This window comes from Bradysia coprophila, unplaced genomic scaffold, assembly GCF_014529535.1.
Source record: "Bradysia coprophila strain Holo2 unplaced genomic scaffold, BU_Bcop_v1 contig_151, whole genome shotgun sequence".
Classification (NCBI taxonomy): Eukaryota; Metazoa; Arthropoda; class Insecta; order Diptera; family Sciaridae; genus Bradysia; species Bradysia coprophila.
The window spans coordinates 567,509-584,504 of NW_023503423.1; the positions used below are offsets into that span (position 1 = coordinate 567,509).

The 16,996-nt window shown below is 35.1% G+C and overlaps 1 protein-coding gene across 1 annotated transcript in view; it reads right to left on the reverse strand.

The window, feature by feature from the left end:
- The window catches only part of LOC119074284 (somatomedin-B and thrombospondin type-1 domain-containing protein), a 104,770-nt gene extending 88,429 nt beyond the window's left edge, over positions 1-16,341 (reverse strand). The window contains exon 1 of the mRNA XM_037180303.1: positions 15,377-16,341. Coding sequence (XP_037036198.1) covers positions 15,377-15,629 — 253 coding nt within the window. The 5' untranslated portion in view covers positions 15,630-16,341. The remainder of the gene's footprint in view (positions 1-15,376) is intronic.
- Between the last annotated feature and the right edge of the window lie 655 nt (positions 16,342-16,996).

Below are 16,996 nucleotides of genomic sequence, written 5' to 3' on the forward strand. Positions count from 1 at the left end.
CATTTATATTTTCATCTTCAAATCCAATTTCACTAATTGGACAACCACAAGCTCATTATGATATTCTAACGGAGAAATTGAAAGCATGGAAAATATGGTTCGATAAGCTCGTATACTATACTGTATAGAGCTGAATGTGGATGGAAAAAAATTATCAATTTCCTCAGGAAAATTCGCATTTCATTGGCGGTTTTTTTTTCCTGCAGTTTCTTTATGATCACTTCATTACATTAAATCGTAATATTACAATCAGCAACTTGGCACATTTGGTATGTTATGGTGTATATCCACTTTATCCACCGTATGTATAGAAGGGATGTACGTTTCTGATTATAACGACGACGACGTAAAAACGAAATACGTCTACATAGGATGTTCAACAGTCATATTCTGCCATGATTTCTTTCTTTTCGTTTTTCTGGGAATAATCTTGTATTGGAAATAGCAATGATACTCTATTTTGATGAAAAAAATACTGCTGCTGTTGTATACCATATAGAATTTTCGGTGAAAATTTTCAATTTCAATATCACAGCAGTAGTAAGGCATTTGGATTTTATAGCTGACAAGTGTTTCTGAAATATATTCCCGTACAAAAGAATGAATTATAAATCAAGAATGAATTTGAATGTAGAATATTGAAAGGAAAATAGAAGGAAAAACGCACACAATTTGTATAGAGAAAAGTGGTACGTGGATAAATATGTAGTTTTTGGTTGAGAGTCTCGAATGTTTTTCTTCTACACAACCGAGTTTGGTTTCCATTGTGGATTTTGAGGTAAGTGCATTTTTAGTGTATTTTATCGGTGAAAAAGTTAAATTACTTTTTCCATTAAACTCCGATGTAAAGAAGAAGAAAAAAAAACTGAGAAAAACGAAAAGAAATTAAAATATTTTTTCGTAAATGTATTATTCTGAAAGGGAAAAAAAATATGGGTAATGCTTATCGCAAACACACCCTTACTTCGCTGTAATACCTTCGGATTTATATTTTATTTCTGCAATGTTTTGATAGTACCACATCAAGTTATTCTTCTGAGGGCAATTTTTCTTCTTGAAATACGAAACTGAGAAACAACTTTCTATAGTTTGTGCAAAACGTAAAAAGAAAAGGTAACAAAATCAATTTACTTTTTTAGACATTTGCATGACAGCGGTACCATTTTTTCATCATAATACTTTTTTCCGAAGGCTCTCGTTTCTGTGTTAGTTTCTCTCACTCATGAAGTCTCCTGTTCGTAAGTTTCTAACTTTTCTACCTCATATACGCTGCAAAGAGCGATATAATAATTGAAAATGTTTAAAGCATCGCTGGGTCTAGCCCCTTGTGTCAGGAAAAGTGGGCTCGATCGCTTTACGTTTTTCGCATTTTTTTCTTTATTTCATGTGATTGAGCGAGAACAACTGCGAAACTGATTTTTTTTCTGGAAAATGAAAAATCGCTTTTTCTTCAACTCCCAAATTTGTATAACTCATCATTATAAACACTATTTTTGCACTAGTGCTACAGTCAAAGACAGTCAATTTTCAGCATAAATTAGCTTCAGCTGTTTTTCAGCTGATCCATACAAACAATCACAACCGTTTATACGTCTTTATACGGTTTTACCACTATCGTGCGCGTGCGTGTAGCAGCTTCAACCGTATGAACAAGTAAAACCAGTTTTGATTGTATGTGTGGATCAGCTGAAAAACAGCTGAAGCAAATTTATGCTGAAAATTGACTGCCTTTGACTTTGACTTCGCATTCTAAGATTCTCTTTTCTCTTCTCCTTCGATTGAATACAATTAATTTATCGTACAGGATTAGCGATCGTAAATTAGGAGAAATAGCACTGCACTAGTGGCAGTTTGTTAGCAAATAAGTTTAGCCCTAAGTGAACTTTTATAACGATTTCAAGGAGTTTTAGTGCTTTCTCCTGTAGAAAAAATGAAATAAAATACAAATATAAAAGAAAGAAAACAAAATAAATAAATTTTAGCGACCATACGTAGGACCATAGATCGTAAGAGGAATACTGTCACAAAAATCTAGTTTAAATGTTGGCGCGAAGGTGTTGAATTAATTGGGACGCATCGATTATTGATTTCTTAACCGACGTTTCATAATTGTCAACGTTAATCGCAGTTCCGGATTTTGAGACGAATGGGCCCGAACGAAAGTAAATCGGCGGCCATCGGCCTTTTAACGCATAGAAAGTGCAAAAGAAAAGTGTCGGTATGATCGAATAGTGATCGATGCTCTTTAAGCCTAATTATTTCGAACAATTCCAATGTACAGACAAATTATTTTTGATTGAGAAGTGTGATAAAAAAGGACTGTGACGCCATCATTTCCATCTGAAAGTGATTTCCCCGAATTCAATTCCAATAAAGAAAACTGTGAGTTCCTGAATATTTTGAGTTAATCGTCTGGTCCCGATTATCTGCTTGCCCCTGCCAACACGTGGTTGCCCGTTTGCTACATCAATTCCACATCCCAAAGGTACCTAACGCTATTGTTTATTTAATGCACATTAAATCGGTGAAGTGAAAAGTGAAACATTCGGCCACAATAGTTTTAAGAATGCAAGTTTAGGTTAAGGTTGCCAACTATAGTTTTAGGAACGCAAATTTAGATTAAGGTTGCCAAGTAGGTTAAGAGTGCCAGTTTTAGCTTTAAGTCGTTTAACTAGTTCATAGGAATTCAGATAAAATATAGAAAGTTATTTCGGTCGCTAATACCTGGCTTTGTGACATTTATTCGACCTTGCCCTTCCCCTATACCGACCCTTTTGCTCGAATGACCTTTTCCCTAAGATCTCATAAGGATCGCTCTTGCGCCGCAAGAAGTTTCTTTTGGTCGCCTGGAAAATTTAAAGGCTAACGCCTCACTTAAAGAGTTATAGAGACAACTTTACACTTCCCAGCTCTAGAACCTATGGCTTTTTTATGATCACACAAAATGACATTGTCTCCTGCCCGATACATTCGAAATTATCTTCATATGTTTTACCAACCGGTATACGTGCTGCATTTTTACCATTACCTCGTGTTTGGCTGTCATGTCACTGGTGCTAACATTAGCACTCGTATGGCAGACGTCAAAAAGCCTCCAAACTTGCATGTGTTGTGCGTTTGAATTCACATCGAGAAAGAATAACTCCTGTCTTAACGTAAGCAATGCAAAGCCTATCCTGATATACTAAATATGTTAAGGCTAGTAACAGTGCTACCTGTACAAACCTGTACAAATGAGTGGTAAATTGTGAGAGTGGACCAGCTGGTAAAACAGATGAAGCAAACACAAATTCAGTTGATATTCACTGTATAAAACAGTACAAGCCCGTACAGAACCTTAGATCTCCGTTGGAGACATTTTCTTATTGCACGTTTGCATCTGAACCCATGAACGCATATGAGAACAATTTATGCATTTCAGTATGAAAGAACAAACATAATCGAGACCGAGAGAACATTATATATAGTATATTCAGTCCGATGTTCAGTTTTGTTAGCGTTCGAAGTAACATTAACATAATCTACCGCGTTATATACGAAACTTTTGCACAACAAGTTAACTTATTTGCTGTTGTGTCGCATGCATACAAAAAGTTTTCATTGGAAGAGACTCTATGATGAGAAAGATTTTGCTTATAACTCAATTGAAAATCCAATTTGATATTATGAGAAAAACCAACTTTGAGACAAGAAAAGTTTCCATTTTTCTATTTTATACGAAGAAAAAGAAAAATTCATGAAAAATAGACAAGAAAATGCTTGTGTAAATATCTCGGAACTGTCCTTGTGGTTTACGTGTAGTTAATGCAAATTTGTAACAGTCTAGAACATTATGCGATTTTGAAGTTTTTTTTTTATTCAACAGAACTCATGGTCTTACTTACGCTAACAATTATAGAGAAGGGTTTATATCTTAATTGAATTTGAAAGTTCAAATAAACTTTTGCAAGCACTGGTCGTTCTTCATTTTGTTTGATATATGGATCAAAAAGGTCAATCGAATTTTCAGCAACTTTTTAATTCGATGGGAATAAAGCGACATTGACGTTAACAGCCGCTGATGGTTATCTATTAGAGATATTTTCATCAAGTTGTTGCATCTGTTCTTAACGTTTTGTTTGTCAAAAAGTTAGTGAGTGCAGCGACACTCTTTGCGTTTCTCGATGTGGAACGAATAAAACTTTGCAGAACGAAAGCAGATATTTTTTGTTCGATAATTTCGTCCTGTAGAAAAATGTCCACTGGACGATATTATCGTTACTATCATTTTCTGTCGTCCTGGGCGATAATTTGTTGGACGATAATATCGATTTGAATGGTAACATCATCCTGGGTGATAGTATCGTCTTAGATTTAGCTTTTAAAAAACTTCATTTGTTTTTTAAAAACTAAATCGGTTCAGCAGTTTGAGAGATATATATTAGTTACGCCCTTCAGTAATGTTGCCATCGATATCCATTACATTCTCATTCACATTTAAACAGACGCAACTCAGTTTATATTGTACGAATTTCCGCACACCCACAAACTATTTCTTTGTGGTTCCTAGAAGGTAAATGTAAAATATTACCAACTGAAACGAGTAAACGAATACTACTTAGTGAATAGTGTGTACCAGAGTGTGCTTATTTCATTATGTTATATCCCGACACGAGCATATACTTTGAACAGCAGAGGTAAAGAAATATTCATTTAAGAAATAATGTAAATTCCACAACTAAAACAAACAATTTTCGTGTCATGCGGTTTTTGGTGTTGTTAAATCTTCTTGAATGCGTTTCGTTTACTATCTGTTCGTGTTAATGTCTCTCTCTCCACTTCTATTATTCCAAGCAGCGTACAATACAATTAGAATTCCTATTTTTTTCCATCTAAATAGTTTTTAATTGAAATTGGTTAGTTCCTCATCAACTAAATGAGTAACACCTCAATGCACTCGGTTACACAAGAAATTATGTCCACCATAACAATATTAAACGAAGAGACATTTTACCACAGGTATATTTATAGATGTACATTAGTTCGTGTCGAACGATACACCTTTTTATTGGATCTATGTTTAGTTCACTCTATTCATAGAACACATTTTTTTTCACAATGGATCTGATCGATGACTGTAAATATTTGCCCATCGCTGGCAGACACAGAAAAATCGATTTAATCAAGAGAAACGTTCGATTCTTATAGTATATTATATTATATATCATTAGTCCGGGCTGCTATGTCATCTCGCTCGCTAGGGAGTTTTTTTTTGACGATTTGATATGATTGAGGGGTCAAAGTTTCCGAACTACATGTTGAGTCTCATGAACTGGTAAAAATCGTTTTTTCTTAAAACTTAGATACCTATCTCTGTCAAATCTGAATATGTTTCTGATGATCTTAAACGCATTCTGAAAGACAGTCGGTTCAAAAAGTAAAACTCGCCGAACAAGTTTTTTTTTTGTCACAGATGAGAATGGCCTGGATTATGGGGAATTCCCGGAAAAGTGCCCTGAAAAAACCTCTTGCTTTGAGACTGATTTCTCTGGCCATTTATTAATTACTTTTGACGTTTAGATGCCTTTTGGAAAGCTGATCTCAACGCTGGTTCTGACATGTCAAAAGGTCGAAGGTCCCTACTCTATGAAGCGTCTGTACTTTTCTCAATCAATTTTTCTATTGGAAAATGTCAGTGTTGACTAACGCCTCGAAGGATTGTAACTATATTTACTATAAAAATCACAGAAGCATGACGTCTTTGAATATTCTTGAGTCTTTCCACACGCATTCTGAAGTTAGAACTCAAGGATAACAAGCATTAACATCCTTTTTTTAGTTTACTCTGGATTTGAGGAAAGATTTGGGCGTCTAGAGGTCAGTTCTTAGAATTCCATCACTCCTGAAGGTCAGCCTTTTTCCCAGCTCTAGAACTCAAGGATTGTATAGCATTACCATCGGTTTTTTCGAACTCTCTTCTGGACTTGGAGAAGGTGTCTTAAGGTCAGTTCCCAGAATTCCATCACTTCAGAAGGTCTATCTTTTTTCTAGTTTTATAACTCAGAGATGGCATGTATTTTATTTTATTTTTTTCGAACTCTCATCTGCATTTAGGAAATTTTTGAGATCTCTAGAGGCTAGTTCTTTGAATTCCATTGTTCCTGAGGGTCCATCTTCTTCTCAAACATTCTCTTCAAACATTTTCATCTGATGTTTTATCTCTTTAGAGGTCAGACCCTACAGTTTCATCTTTCAGGAACTTATATGTCCAGGTGTGATGAAATTGTAAGAACTGACCTCCAGAAAAGAACGTAAAGTGACAGATGGAAATGTTTGTCGTCCTTAAGCTCTAGAAAAGTTTAAAACGCCTATGATCGCTAGAGAGGTTAAAAGGTATTTACCGGTTCATGAGACCTAAAAGAAAATTTTAGTGCGAAAACTTGAACCCCGTAATCGTCAAAATTCGTTAAAACTCACTAGTGACATAGCAGCCCAGACTATTATGTATAGCCAACCACATTCAAGGTATTTGAACATATCCACACACATTACCCATATAACCTATATTATGTACATTTTATGTCATTTCCAGTTTTGTTTTGTTTATTGTTTCTGTAATGAATTCCTTTGAGTAAATATTTAATGTAAATATCCTCTCCATATTATACTCCACAATACCAGGGAGTCAGTGAACGAGTGTATCGGAATATATTTCACTAAAAAATAAATGTTCACTGTGTAAAGGTACAGTGCACTTCTTTTTACGGAAACAGAACGATGAAAACAATTGAAAATATAAAATTGGAATCGATTGACAAAGCCATTTGTAATAACGATTTACATCTGTAGACGTTGAATGAATTTGACTTACATAGGTACTTCCATTTTAGTGGAAAAGTTGGTATGTATGGCCACTAGGGTCTGACTTTATTTAAAATTTATGACTTTATACATACTCTATCGGTAAGCAGTTGCGCTTAAGTCAGTGTTTACGTTTAAATTTTAAATAAAAATTGTTCAGATTGATATTCTGAGCAAAAACTTGTTATGTCAATCGAAAATGCACCGACGACAACAACAAACCGAGGAAGTAAAAGTCATTAAACTCAACGAAAAGTCACAAATTCACGTTAAAATCTCTGTCAAATGAAATCGTGCGGGAAAATGCAAATGATGACATGCTTTTGTTTTCCTATGGTCGAAAGTGGCTTATTACATACCTAGGGAAAACAAGAAGATTGGTTTAGGTTTCAAAACTTATTCAGGTTACTTAACTGGGGATATAAAATTAAAAATCTCTTTCGGCTTCGCCTCCGATCAACAAATTTCACACGAAAACTCTTGTTTTGAACTTTTTATCTCTTGTGATGTCAATAGCTATTACGCATCTTTAATATCGGTTTATATCGATTAAAAATTATTTCCCTTGAGTGAACACGGTCTGTTTATGTTGTTACAATGTGCAATGTGTTCAATTATGTACGCTTTGAGAAATTTATTAGGTATATTATTCCCTAATTTTCGAGCCATATTTAAATGTACATCACAGATGCAGATTCGCACGGCTTTGTGCGGAAATTAATTAACTTTTCATCAAACGAATCACAGCACCATTCATGTTCTTCATCTAATGATGTTAGCCACAAGGATGGAAAAGGATTAATTTCCTCAATTGGACAGTGCCGTCTACCTGATGGATACTGACACTGATGCCTTTGAATAGAAAATAATTTACGTTCCGTCAAACGAATCTTCTATGCGAATTATACCACCACCTTTCATGGTTTTCATCATCTACCATAAAATCATATTCGAAGGTGATGAATTATTGAAAATTTAATTTAAAACTAATTGAATTTTAGATGGAAAACGTTAAATATTTATATTATCCATAGGTGAAATTTCAAATATTTAGGAACGAGAAATTTTTTCTCTTTTTCTCGCCTTAACTGCGAGTAATGTCAGCACCGATATTCCTAAACATCCCAACAAAAACCGCTAAAGAGAAAACAGTGGCGCAGCCCGTCTGTTTCAACATCTAAAATAAATGGAATCAATTATTTTCAATTCAAGTTGAAACACAAGGGCTGCGCCACTCTCTTCTCTTTAGAGGTCTTTGTTGGGATATCACTAGTTTTAGAAGAAGTGCCATCGAATCCCAAAATTTAGGAACAACTATGGGAGCAGATGTTCCATGTCGGAACTAAAACGAAAACATCGAAAAACCCGATGGAAGTTGTGAAATTCCAGAGAAATCATCTCCCAACCATGGGAGCAGGTTACTCAAGTCAGAACTAATCCGAAAACAGCGAAAACCCTGATGGAAGTTGGAATGTGCCAGAGAAATCACCTCGAATCCCAAAATCTAAGAATCACCATGGGAGCAGGTTACTCATGTCAGAACTAATCCGAAAACATCGAAAAACCCGATGGAAGTTGAAATATGCCAGAGAAATCATATTGAATCCAAAAATCTTGAGCAGTTTAGTTTAGCAGTCTTGTCAATATTTTTCAAAATAAGAAAAGGACTAGCGCCACGGCTTCCACTACCGCTCCGGCCATGATTCGATAAGAGATCCGACATAAAGAGCCATAAAATAGACTCGACAAATGAACATACATATAAACGAACAAGACTGTGTGCAGACATTTATATCCGCAACACAAAATGCGAGTTACTTTATGTTTTGAAAACACTATAAACTTTTCGGTGGTAAGTTATGTTCAAGGTTGCTGTGTGTTCTCTGTATCCAACAAATATATACGTGTATGATTAAGTTTACACACCTCCACTCTACACTCCTTTTCTTTCATACTGCAAACATACCGTTCGACTACAATCAGGCACAAGGGGTTGGTAGTAATTTGATCAATGTAATGTATATGATATGATATTTATTTCAGACACATGATTAATGGCCTGTAAGTGCTGACACCTGAAACCGTCATTATTGTTTGATTAGGTGATAAATGATGATGGGAAGTTGAAATCAGTAATTACACATAAAAGTTGGCTATATTTGTACGCGCACCGAATTGCTCAATGAATTATCCGATTTAAGATTTCACATAAAAATGTGTCTGATCTGTCTAAGTATTTGTGCACGAACGAAAACTCTGTCCTTATTAATTTTAATGAGATGTGCCGTCAAACAAACCGTTTTTTTTTGTCGTCGTTCGTTCAGCACCATCTTTATTATCAGCTTTGAACATCTTTTCGGGTTACGCTTTGTTTATGTTGTAAATTAGAGCTTCGCATCTCAAATTGAAGGTAATTATGTATGAAAAATTAATCAGCAGATTTTCACTGTGAATGATTTGGATGTGTTTGAGCATTAACACACCTCGGGATATACTCATCATTTCAGACATACCAAACAATCTCTAATTTGTTGTGTAATGCTCATTTATCAATGTTGTGACTGTTTGTTGTATATTTATGATGTTATGTTATGCAGTAAATGACGAGATCTCGAGACCGTAGTTGATGTTTCACAAAGATTTGTTTGAATGAATTCTCAGTCTTTTTAATCATTCGCTGAGTATATTTGTCTTATGAAAACGAAGTTATATTGGATCTCCGGTCGTACGGTATGGTTTCTATGGCTACACGGCGGCAGGGAATATAGATACAGCCAGACTTTCCGCACACGGAAATCCAACGGCGTGACCTTAAGCTCCTGGATTAGTTAGTTTTAAATAAAATGTAATGTACATCGGTACGAAACAAGGTATAATGTTACACCGGGGAATTTATCTCATTTACCTTTTGTCTGGAAAGCTTAAGTGTGAGGGCAAAATTGTTGAATTCCATTGGCGACAATTCAGTATCATGTTACAGCGTACCAGCTTCGATTTAAAAACAAAACATGAAAAAAAAGTTGATTTGAATTTTGTTTCTCTGTTTGTGAAAGACGTTGTCCATTGGAAACGTGAAGTATAAATTCCGTGAGACTGTAACAGGGGAAACGGTTCATCATGTTTTCCGTATCGGGTAATGTGACCGTATGGCATATGCGAGGGCATATATATGTCTACCGAAGCCTTTATAAGGTCTGATATATGCTATATGCATGTATGACATCGTCGGTTTAACAAATCTGTTGCCACCTTTAAAATCATAAAGTTCTGAGGAGCTGCGGGAAACGATCGAGTTGTGACGTAATCGGCTTCGCCTCGTTAGAACAAGCTTACCACTAGTCCTGAAAAAATCAACTTTTCATCACTCGTAACGAAAAAAACTATTTTAGAAAAGAAATGTAAATGTTCCACATATCCTCTGTGACTTTTAAATAAAATTCCTATCACTTAAGCTTAAACTCGCCGATCTGTGTTTTTTGTCGTTCGGAAGAACAAACGTCAAACCATCTTTTGGAATGTTGAAGCATAGAATTAGATGATTTTCGTAAAACTCAGACGGGATGTTCACAAGAAGAATATTTCTCAAACATATATTGGTACGTTCGTGATCGCCAATAACCGAATTATTAATAACATCATGTCCGGAGCGATAGCGGAGGACTTGACGCAGTCTAACTTCCAAAGAAAGAACGAAGAAATTTTTTTGAGACGCGGCAACTATATATAGGCAAGAATTTAAGTTTCTTTCCTTTGGCCTGTATCACCACAAATCCTATTCTATCTTATTCGCGCTTGAAATACGAGCAAAACGAGCTATCACTCGACTATGTAACTTTAAAATTGCCGGAGATACATCGTTTTGAAGTTGGTCATTTTGATAGAAAATGCACCAAATTAACGTTTTCCAAACAATCAAAATCTTTCAACTTACTCTGTATGTTTCTATCTATCTGTCTATCTATCGACGGTCGATCTCGGAAACTAGTCAGCCACTCTCCATGAAATTTTGCAGAAACCTCAGGGTGGGCATAAAATTGAAAATGTGATACGCCATTACCCCAGGAAAAACCAGAATTTTGTTTTATTGGCCTCGAAGTGGTTTCTGAGTGTGGTTTTCGAGGGTCGGGAACGCGTTTTCGGCTGTAGCTTAGCTGTATTGAAACCTACAGAGGCGTGCGACCCATCAAATGAAAGGTATTCGTAACACGATTCGAACAAAAAAATAATTAAAAAAATCGGGGCAGATTCGTTTGAGCTAGAGTGATTAGAGTGATCAAATTTTGAGCTACTCGAGCGTAGGATGGAAGGACTAATATTTTTTTGGGTTACGAGAGATTTACCAAAAAAAAATTGACTGAAAACAACCAAAATTTTACCAAAAAAATCTGCGTCGCAAAGTGGCAAATGTTCAGGAACAAGAAAATTTATTTGCCACATGCGACATAGATTTTTTTGGTAAAATTTTGGTTGTTTCCAGTCAAATTTTTTTTTGGTAAAAATTATTTGGCAGATGATGAGAAAAACTAAGCCAGCTTGTTTGAACTAAAATTGGGTGTAAAATTAAATTTTTGCGTAACGAAGCTGAAAGCGTCAACTCTAGCGATATCATTCATTTTAGAAATTGTACTTCAAAGACTGCGTCACACTTTTCTCGAAGAGATTTTTGTTGGGATATCAGTCGTTTTAGAAGTGTAGTCAACACTGCTTTTTATAACAGTTTACAGTTTTAATTCAAAAATTTTACGAAAATCGAAAATTTGACGAAATTCGCGAAGAGATTTTTGTTGAGATTTTATAATCCACACCAACCAATGACAGTCTTTACCCCAAAAGTTCAACCAATATTCTATCAATAACTTAAATATTACTCGTTCAACATTCAACAAACTATCAATCAAAGTTCCATTCATTCGTATAGTATATTCTATCTCAACATAATCAATAAAACATTTACTTTATATTTATAAACGAAGTATTGTAAATTTTGGTAAAGAAAGGAAGTGTATTTATTGACTGACAAATGAAATAGAATAGAATGTCAGTGAATGAATCGAAACCTCTTTATTGTGGCATTCGCTGAAGATAATTCTAACGTAAAAGGTAGAGCAATAAATAATAAAAAAAATTGCAAGCATAAAAGCTAATCGTCATTATTGCAAAATCACTACATCTGTCACGTCGTTTTTTTGGCGTCATTTTATCGGTGATGAGATTATAATAGTATTTTTCGTTGCGAGTGATAATAGTGAAATTTTTCAGGACTAGTCATAAGCTTGTCCTAACGAGGCGAAGCCAAGTAGGATAAGCTTACGACGTGTCCTGAAAAATTTTGATTTCATCACGAGTTACGAACTACGTTTTTTGCACCTGACGATCATAATGAGACAAAACACAAATTTAAATAAAAATAAATAAAAATGAAAATCACTCTACGGAAATAAAAATGGCCGTCATGTAAACATCAATGTTGCACAGAAACCAAATAATCGTAAACGACACATGAACATTCTATTTTTCTAGTGTCGACTCAAGGCTACGTAAAATAATTTAGTGTTGCAAAAAAAAAGCAAAATGAGCGGATCCGAGACCGAAGACGAACGACTTTTTCGATATTGAGATGGAGGCTGAGATAGTAATTCGGAACCTTTAACCTAAAAAATCAGCACCAATTTACGAAAAAGCGTACAAAAATTTCAGTCAGTTCAGTTGATGTAAGTGATGCGTCCACAGGCGAGCAACATAATTTCTGTCGACACTGCTGTAGTCGATTCGGTGGTTGGACAAATGGATGAAGTTGAGCCAGTCAATTATGTCGACGGTGCACGAGTGAATTCGGCGATTGCAGTTCCACCAGTCAATTCGGATATTACAGTTCCTCCGGTCAGTTCGGTACATGCAATTGCTCCATTCAATTCGGTGATTCGACAAATGGATTCGGTCGACGTTGCTGCTGGGAATTCGGTTACTGGCCAATTGGATTCAGTGAATCATACAGTAACAGTTATTGTCGCAGTCGCAAACGGTTGCATCGTGCTTGAACATTCCTGTGTCACCGAAACGGAACAGTAACCTGGAAATCAAAGTACTGAGCAACTGCACGATAAATATTTACCAAAAGTAAACAAAATGCTTGACTTTGTGTACGCTGTATTATAATTTGCGAGAATAAACGTTGAAATTACTTTGAAATTCTAAGAATCATCTTTTGCGTCCGAAAAAGTTACTTTTAACGCAATCAACGGCAGTAAAAGTTACTTTTTCGGACGCGGCCATCTTGGTGTGAGCAGTACCGAAAAAACGCACATTCCATCATTGGAGTGAGTGACGAAAAGCGTCGAATTATGATCGTCAGGCGAAAAAAATCTTTTGCTTAATTTAGATTAACATACATTTTGCTATATATCAGAAACTCTAAGAAACTAAGTTTTTTTTTAAGTCTTAAAAGTCTTCAAAGTACTGATCTAGGAGTAAATAGCAGATTATGTGCTGGTTTAGAGATTTGTTTACCCTGACCACAAAAGTATTTTACTCATTAAGACACCCGGAAACTAGATTTATCACTGGTTTCATTCAAAAAAAACGCGTTTCCGTAGGGTGTAGTGAGTAAACGTAAGCTTTGCGTATCTGCTCTTCTAAAACATTGTTGATCTGATCGACGAATCGGATAGCCGAACCAATATTATTGCGATACATCTCGGTATGTCAATATAGAACTAGACATTCAATCGAGTTTTCATTCTCCAAATGTTCACAAAAAACACTCTGTGGTTGTCGGAAAATATCAGCATAGTGGTTGCTTCATCACTAGACCCGTATGTGTCTTCAAATCGGTTGATGAAATATGAATGTTCTTTTTCATTTCATTTATGATTCACAAGACTTGTACATGCGAAAGGGAATAAACTACTTCATAGTGGTTGGTCATCTCTTTGCCACTGGCCTCATGACAGGTATTGTGTTTTTGATCAGCATTATTTAATGCAAAACATCGTAAGATTATCACATTATCTCACAGTCCGAAACGGTGGCAGTTTTTTTTTTTTTGTACCAAGAAAGAAAAAGTCGATTTTTCAGCAAATTCAGAAAAATAGGACGTGTGCTGAAAAAATCACTTTCATGTAGAGGTACAAACAACGTTTTTGCACAGGACAACTGAAATAGACAAAACACATAATTTACTTGAAATTAACTTTTTTTCAAATTCGCCAAATATTACAGTTCAATGAAATAGTCATGGAAAATTTCATTCAAAACCGTTCTCACACGATAAATCGTAAAAAAATGATTTTTTTCCAAAACGATATATCCTTAGGGAAACCTTGACATTTCATATCAAAAAATCGTGGCAAAATATGTCGTATTTCGGTTGTCCGGTGCACAAAATTTCTTATTTAACTGCGTGCGAAAAAAACAGCAACTTTTTTTCATACGCCACATCCATCATACATGTATACATACATTCACATCTGAGTGAGAGGACCAACCAGTCACCTCCGCCTTCGCCTACCTGATCACAAGAATGTTGCTAACGAGTTTGTAAATGTGGTTGTTTTACGCACTAGATGTGAGTTTGACGATACGAGCGAAGCGAGATAATAACTATTTAGCATAAGTTGGGAACAACGTTTTTCCTAAATGACGTTAGAATACACGACGAAGTCGCGATATTTCAACATTAGTTGGGAAAATACTTGATACATATAGAGAAACTAAAGTCTATCGCGCTCGAGAAACTAAAGTCGATATCGAGGACTCAATTCTCAATATTCTGTAGAGCTTCATAAAAAGTTTGCCCAAAAAGACGAGATACATTAATTGAAGTCGAATAGAAATTATTATAACTTAAAAGGTGCACTTTGCTATAGAGATGTCCTGCGTAAAATTATAAATGTAAAACGACTTTCGCTGTTGTGTACAAAAAGTCAATATTGACCTTTATGAGAAAAGTTTTTTTTTTTATAATTCCACTTTTCTTAGACTTCATGAACATTGAACACTTAAGACACGATGATCCAACAATTCGTACTTCCTTCCTATACGAATAATTTAACTGATGAAAATAAATTAATCGAATTATAAGCCAAGAATCCAACACTATTCTCATTGATTATCTGAATTATCTGAACAGTTCATAAGCATAATTTACCAATTCAAATTCTCTGAAATTTTTTTTTCGTTATTTTTTAAAATCATCAAATAACGTCCAAAATCTTAAGATGTAAAGGTTGATGCGGGATCGATTGGCTATAACCATACCTTTAAATTTATGATTGGATGGATCAAGTAGTAGTGTTAAATTGTTTGTCTAAATTAGCCGTTACTTTTTATGACTTACACTCTAAATCAATAAAAATAGGCTCTGAATGACATCAATATTGATTCTACGTCGCTTTATTCATGAATGACCAAAGATTGAAACGGTCAAAACATATTGCTTATTCAAGTCTACATATAAAATCAAAATTCACATTTTACTCCTTTTTTGGCGGTTTTGACTGATTTTAACTCTGAAAACATAATAAACTGAAAAACTCACCTCCGCAATGTTGCTTAAAATCTTCACAACAATCGCCTAATTTTAAGCAAGCATGATCACAATAGCACGGTTTATCGTTCAAGTCCTCGATAATGGCATTAATTGGAGCCTTCTGCACAACACACGACGAATCTCGACCATTGCAACACAACGTAGCCTCCCGACATGTGCCGCCGTTCACACCAACCACTAAAATCGCGAAAATTGCGACAACACCGAACACATTCTCATATGCAACAATTAGTTTGCTCATTTTGCTTAGGCAAACTATTTCGACGACAATTTAGATTAATAAAAACAATTAAATTTTGCACTACAAATCCTGTACTAGTAGTTTATTTTCCGTCCAGTTGCGACTCGGATTCCTTAGTAAATATTGTTATGGAAGTATTTTTTGCCGGTCGACGGTTTCAGGAAATAACTTTAATTATCGCTACTTCTGGAATACGAACTCTCACCGTTTGGAATCTTTTATCGATTTTAATACACTAAATTCCATCTAATAACCAGAAAAAAGTTGTCGTTCTTTTACGTATCTCAGTCACGATTTCAACAACTCTTCCTTTCAACGAAAAAGAAACAAAAAAATGAAAAGAAATATTATCCTATGTTCACGCGTCTTTCGCACACAAGAATGTTACAGTGCAAAATTCCTTTTTATGTTGAATTTTATCAAGAAACCAACGTCTTTTTAAATATTAACATCCATATTCGCGGATACCGTATTCGATAAAGGTGTATTTTTAAACATTTCTTTATGCTTTAACTGCACACAGATTCTTGAACCAGTTGATTTTTCAGAATATTAAACGGAATATTTTTCAACCAACTCGTACGGTGCCCGCACGATGAATGACAATATTATTATGGTGCTTGCTCTGATGGTAGAGTTTCCCGACAAAACCATTCAGTCAATATACACAAAGTTTATGCTGTCGCTGCCTCTGTTAGTCATGTTTGAAGAGAGCATATTTAAAAACAAAAAGAAAATAACAAACGGCGCATGCAGACAGATATTTATTTATAAAAAGGTAAAACGTTTTGAATGAACGAAGATGTTGAAAAGAAAAAAACCGATGAATGAGAGGAATTTGAAAGAGACCACGGAGACTGGTATAAACGGAAAGAGATTCTTTCAACAACCCTGGAGAGAAATATGAATACCATTTCATGATGGTAACGACCACAATAGTCAATAGTGTAGAGTGTTACGGAAAATGTAATATTTGGATGAAATTGCTGGTAGTCGAAAGAGGTCGATATATTCTTTTCATCTAAATATTATTACTTCTATGAATTTAACCACAGCACTGCTTCTAGCATGAACACAGAAATTATTTGAAGGCTGATGAAATCACTGCGTTTTATTTGTAAAGATAGATGACTTGTTTTCGTTGCATGAGTAAAAACCTACAAAACAAACAATCCCAAGCTGTAGCTCGTTTCAGTAAAACCTTAATTTTTGACACTTTTCAACTCAGTGTTCATAAAATTTGTTGTGGCCTTAACTTATTTTTATATTGAAGTCTGTTCCAAGTGACGAATATTTTTCTTCAATTTTTTCCGAAATTTCAACGCAAAGATTTACTTTGTATCATTGGCTGCTTGAAGTATCAGTGT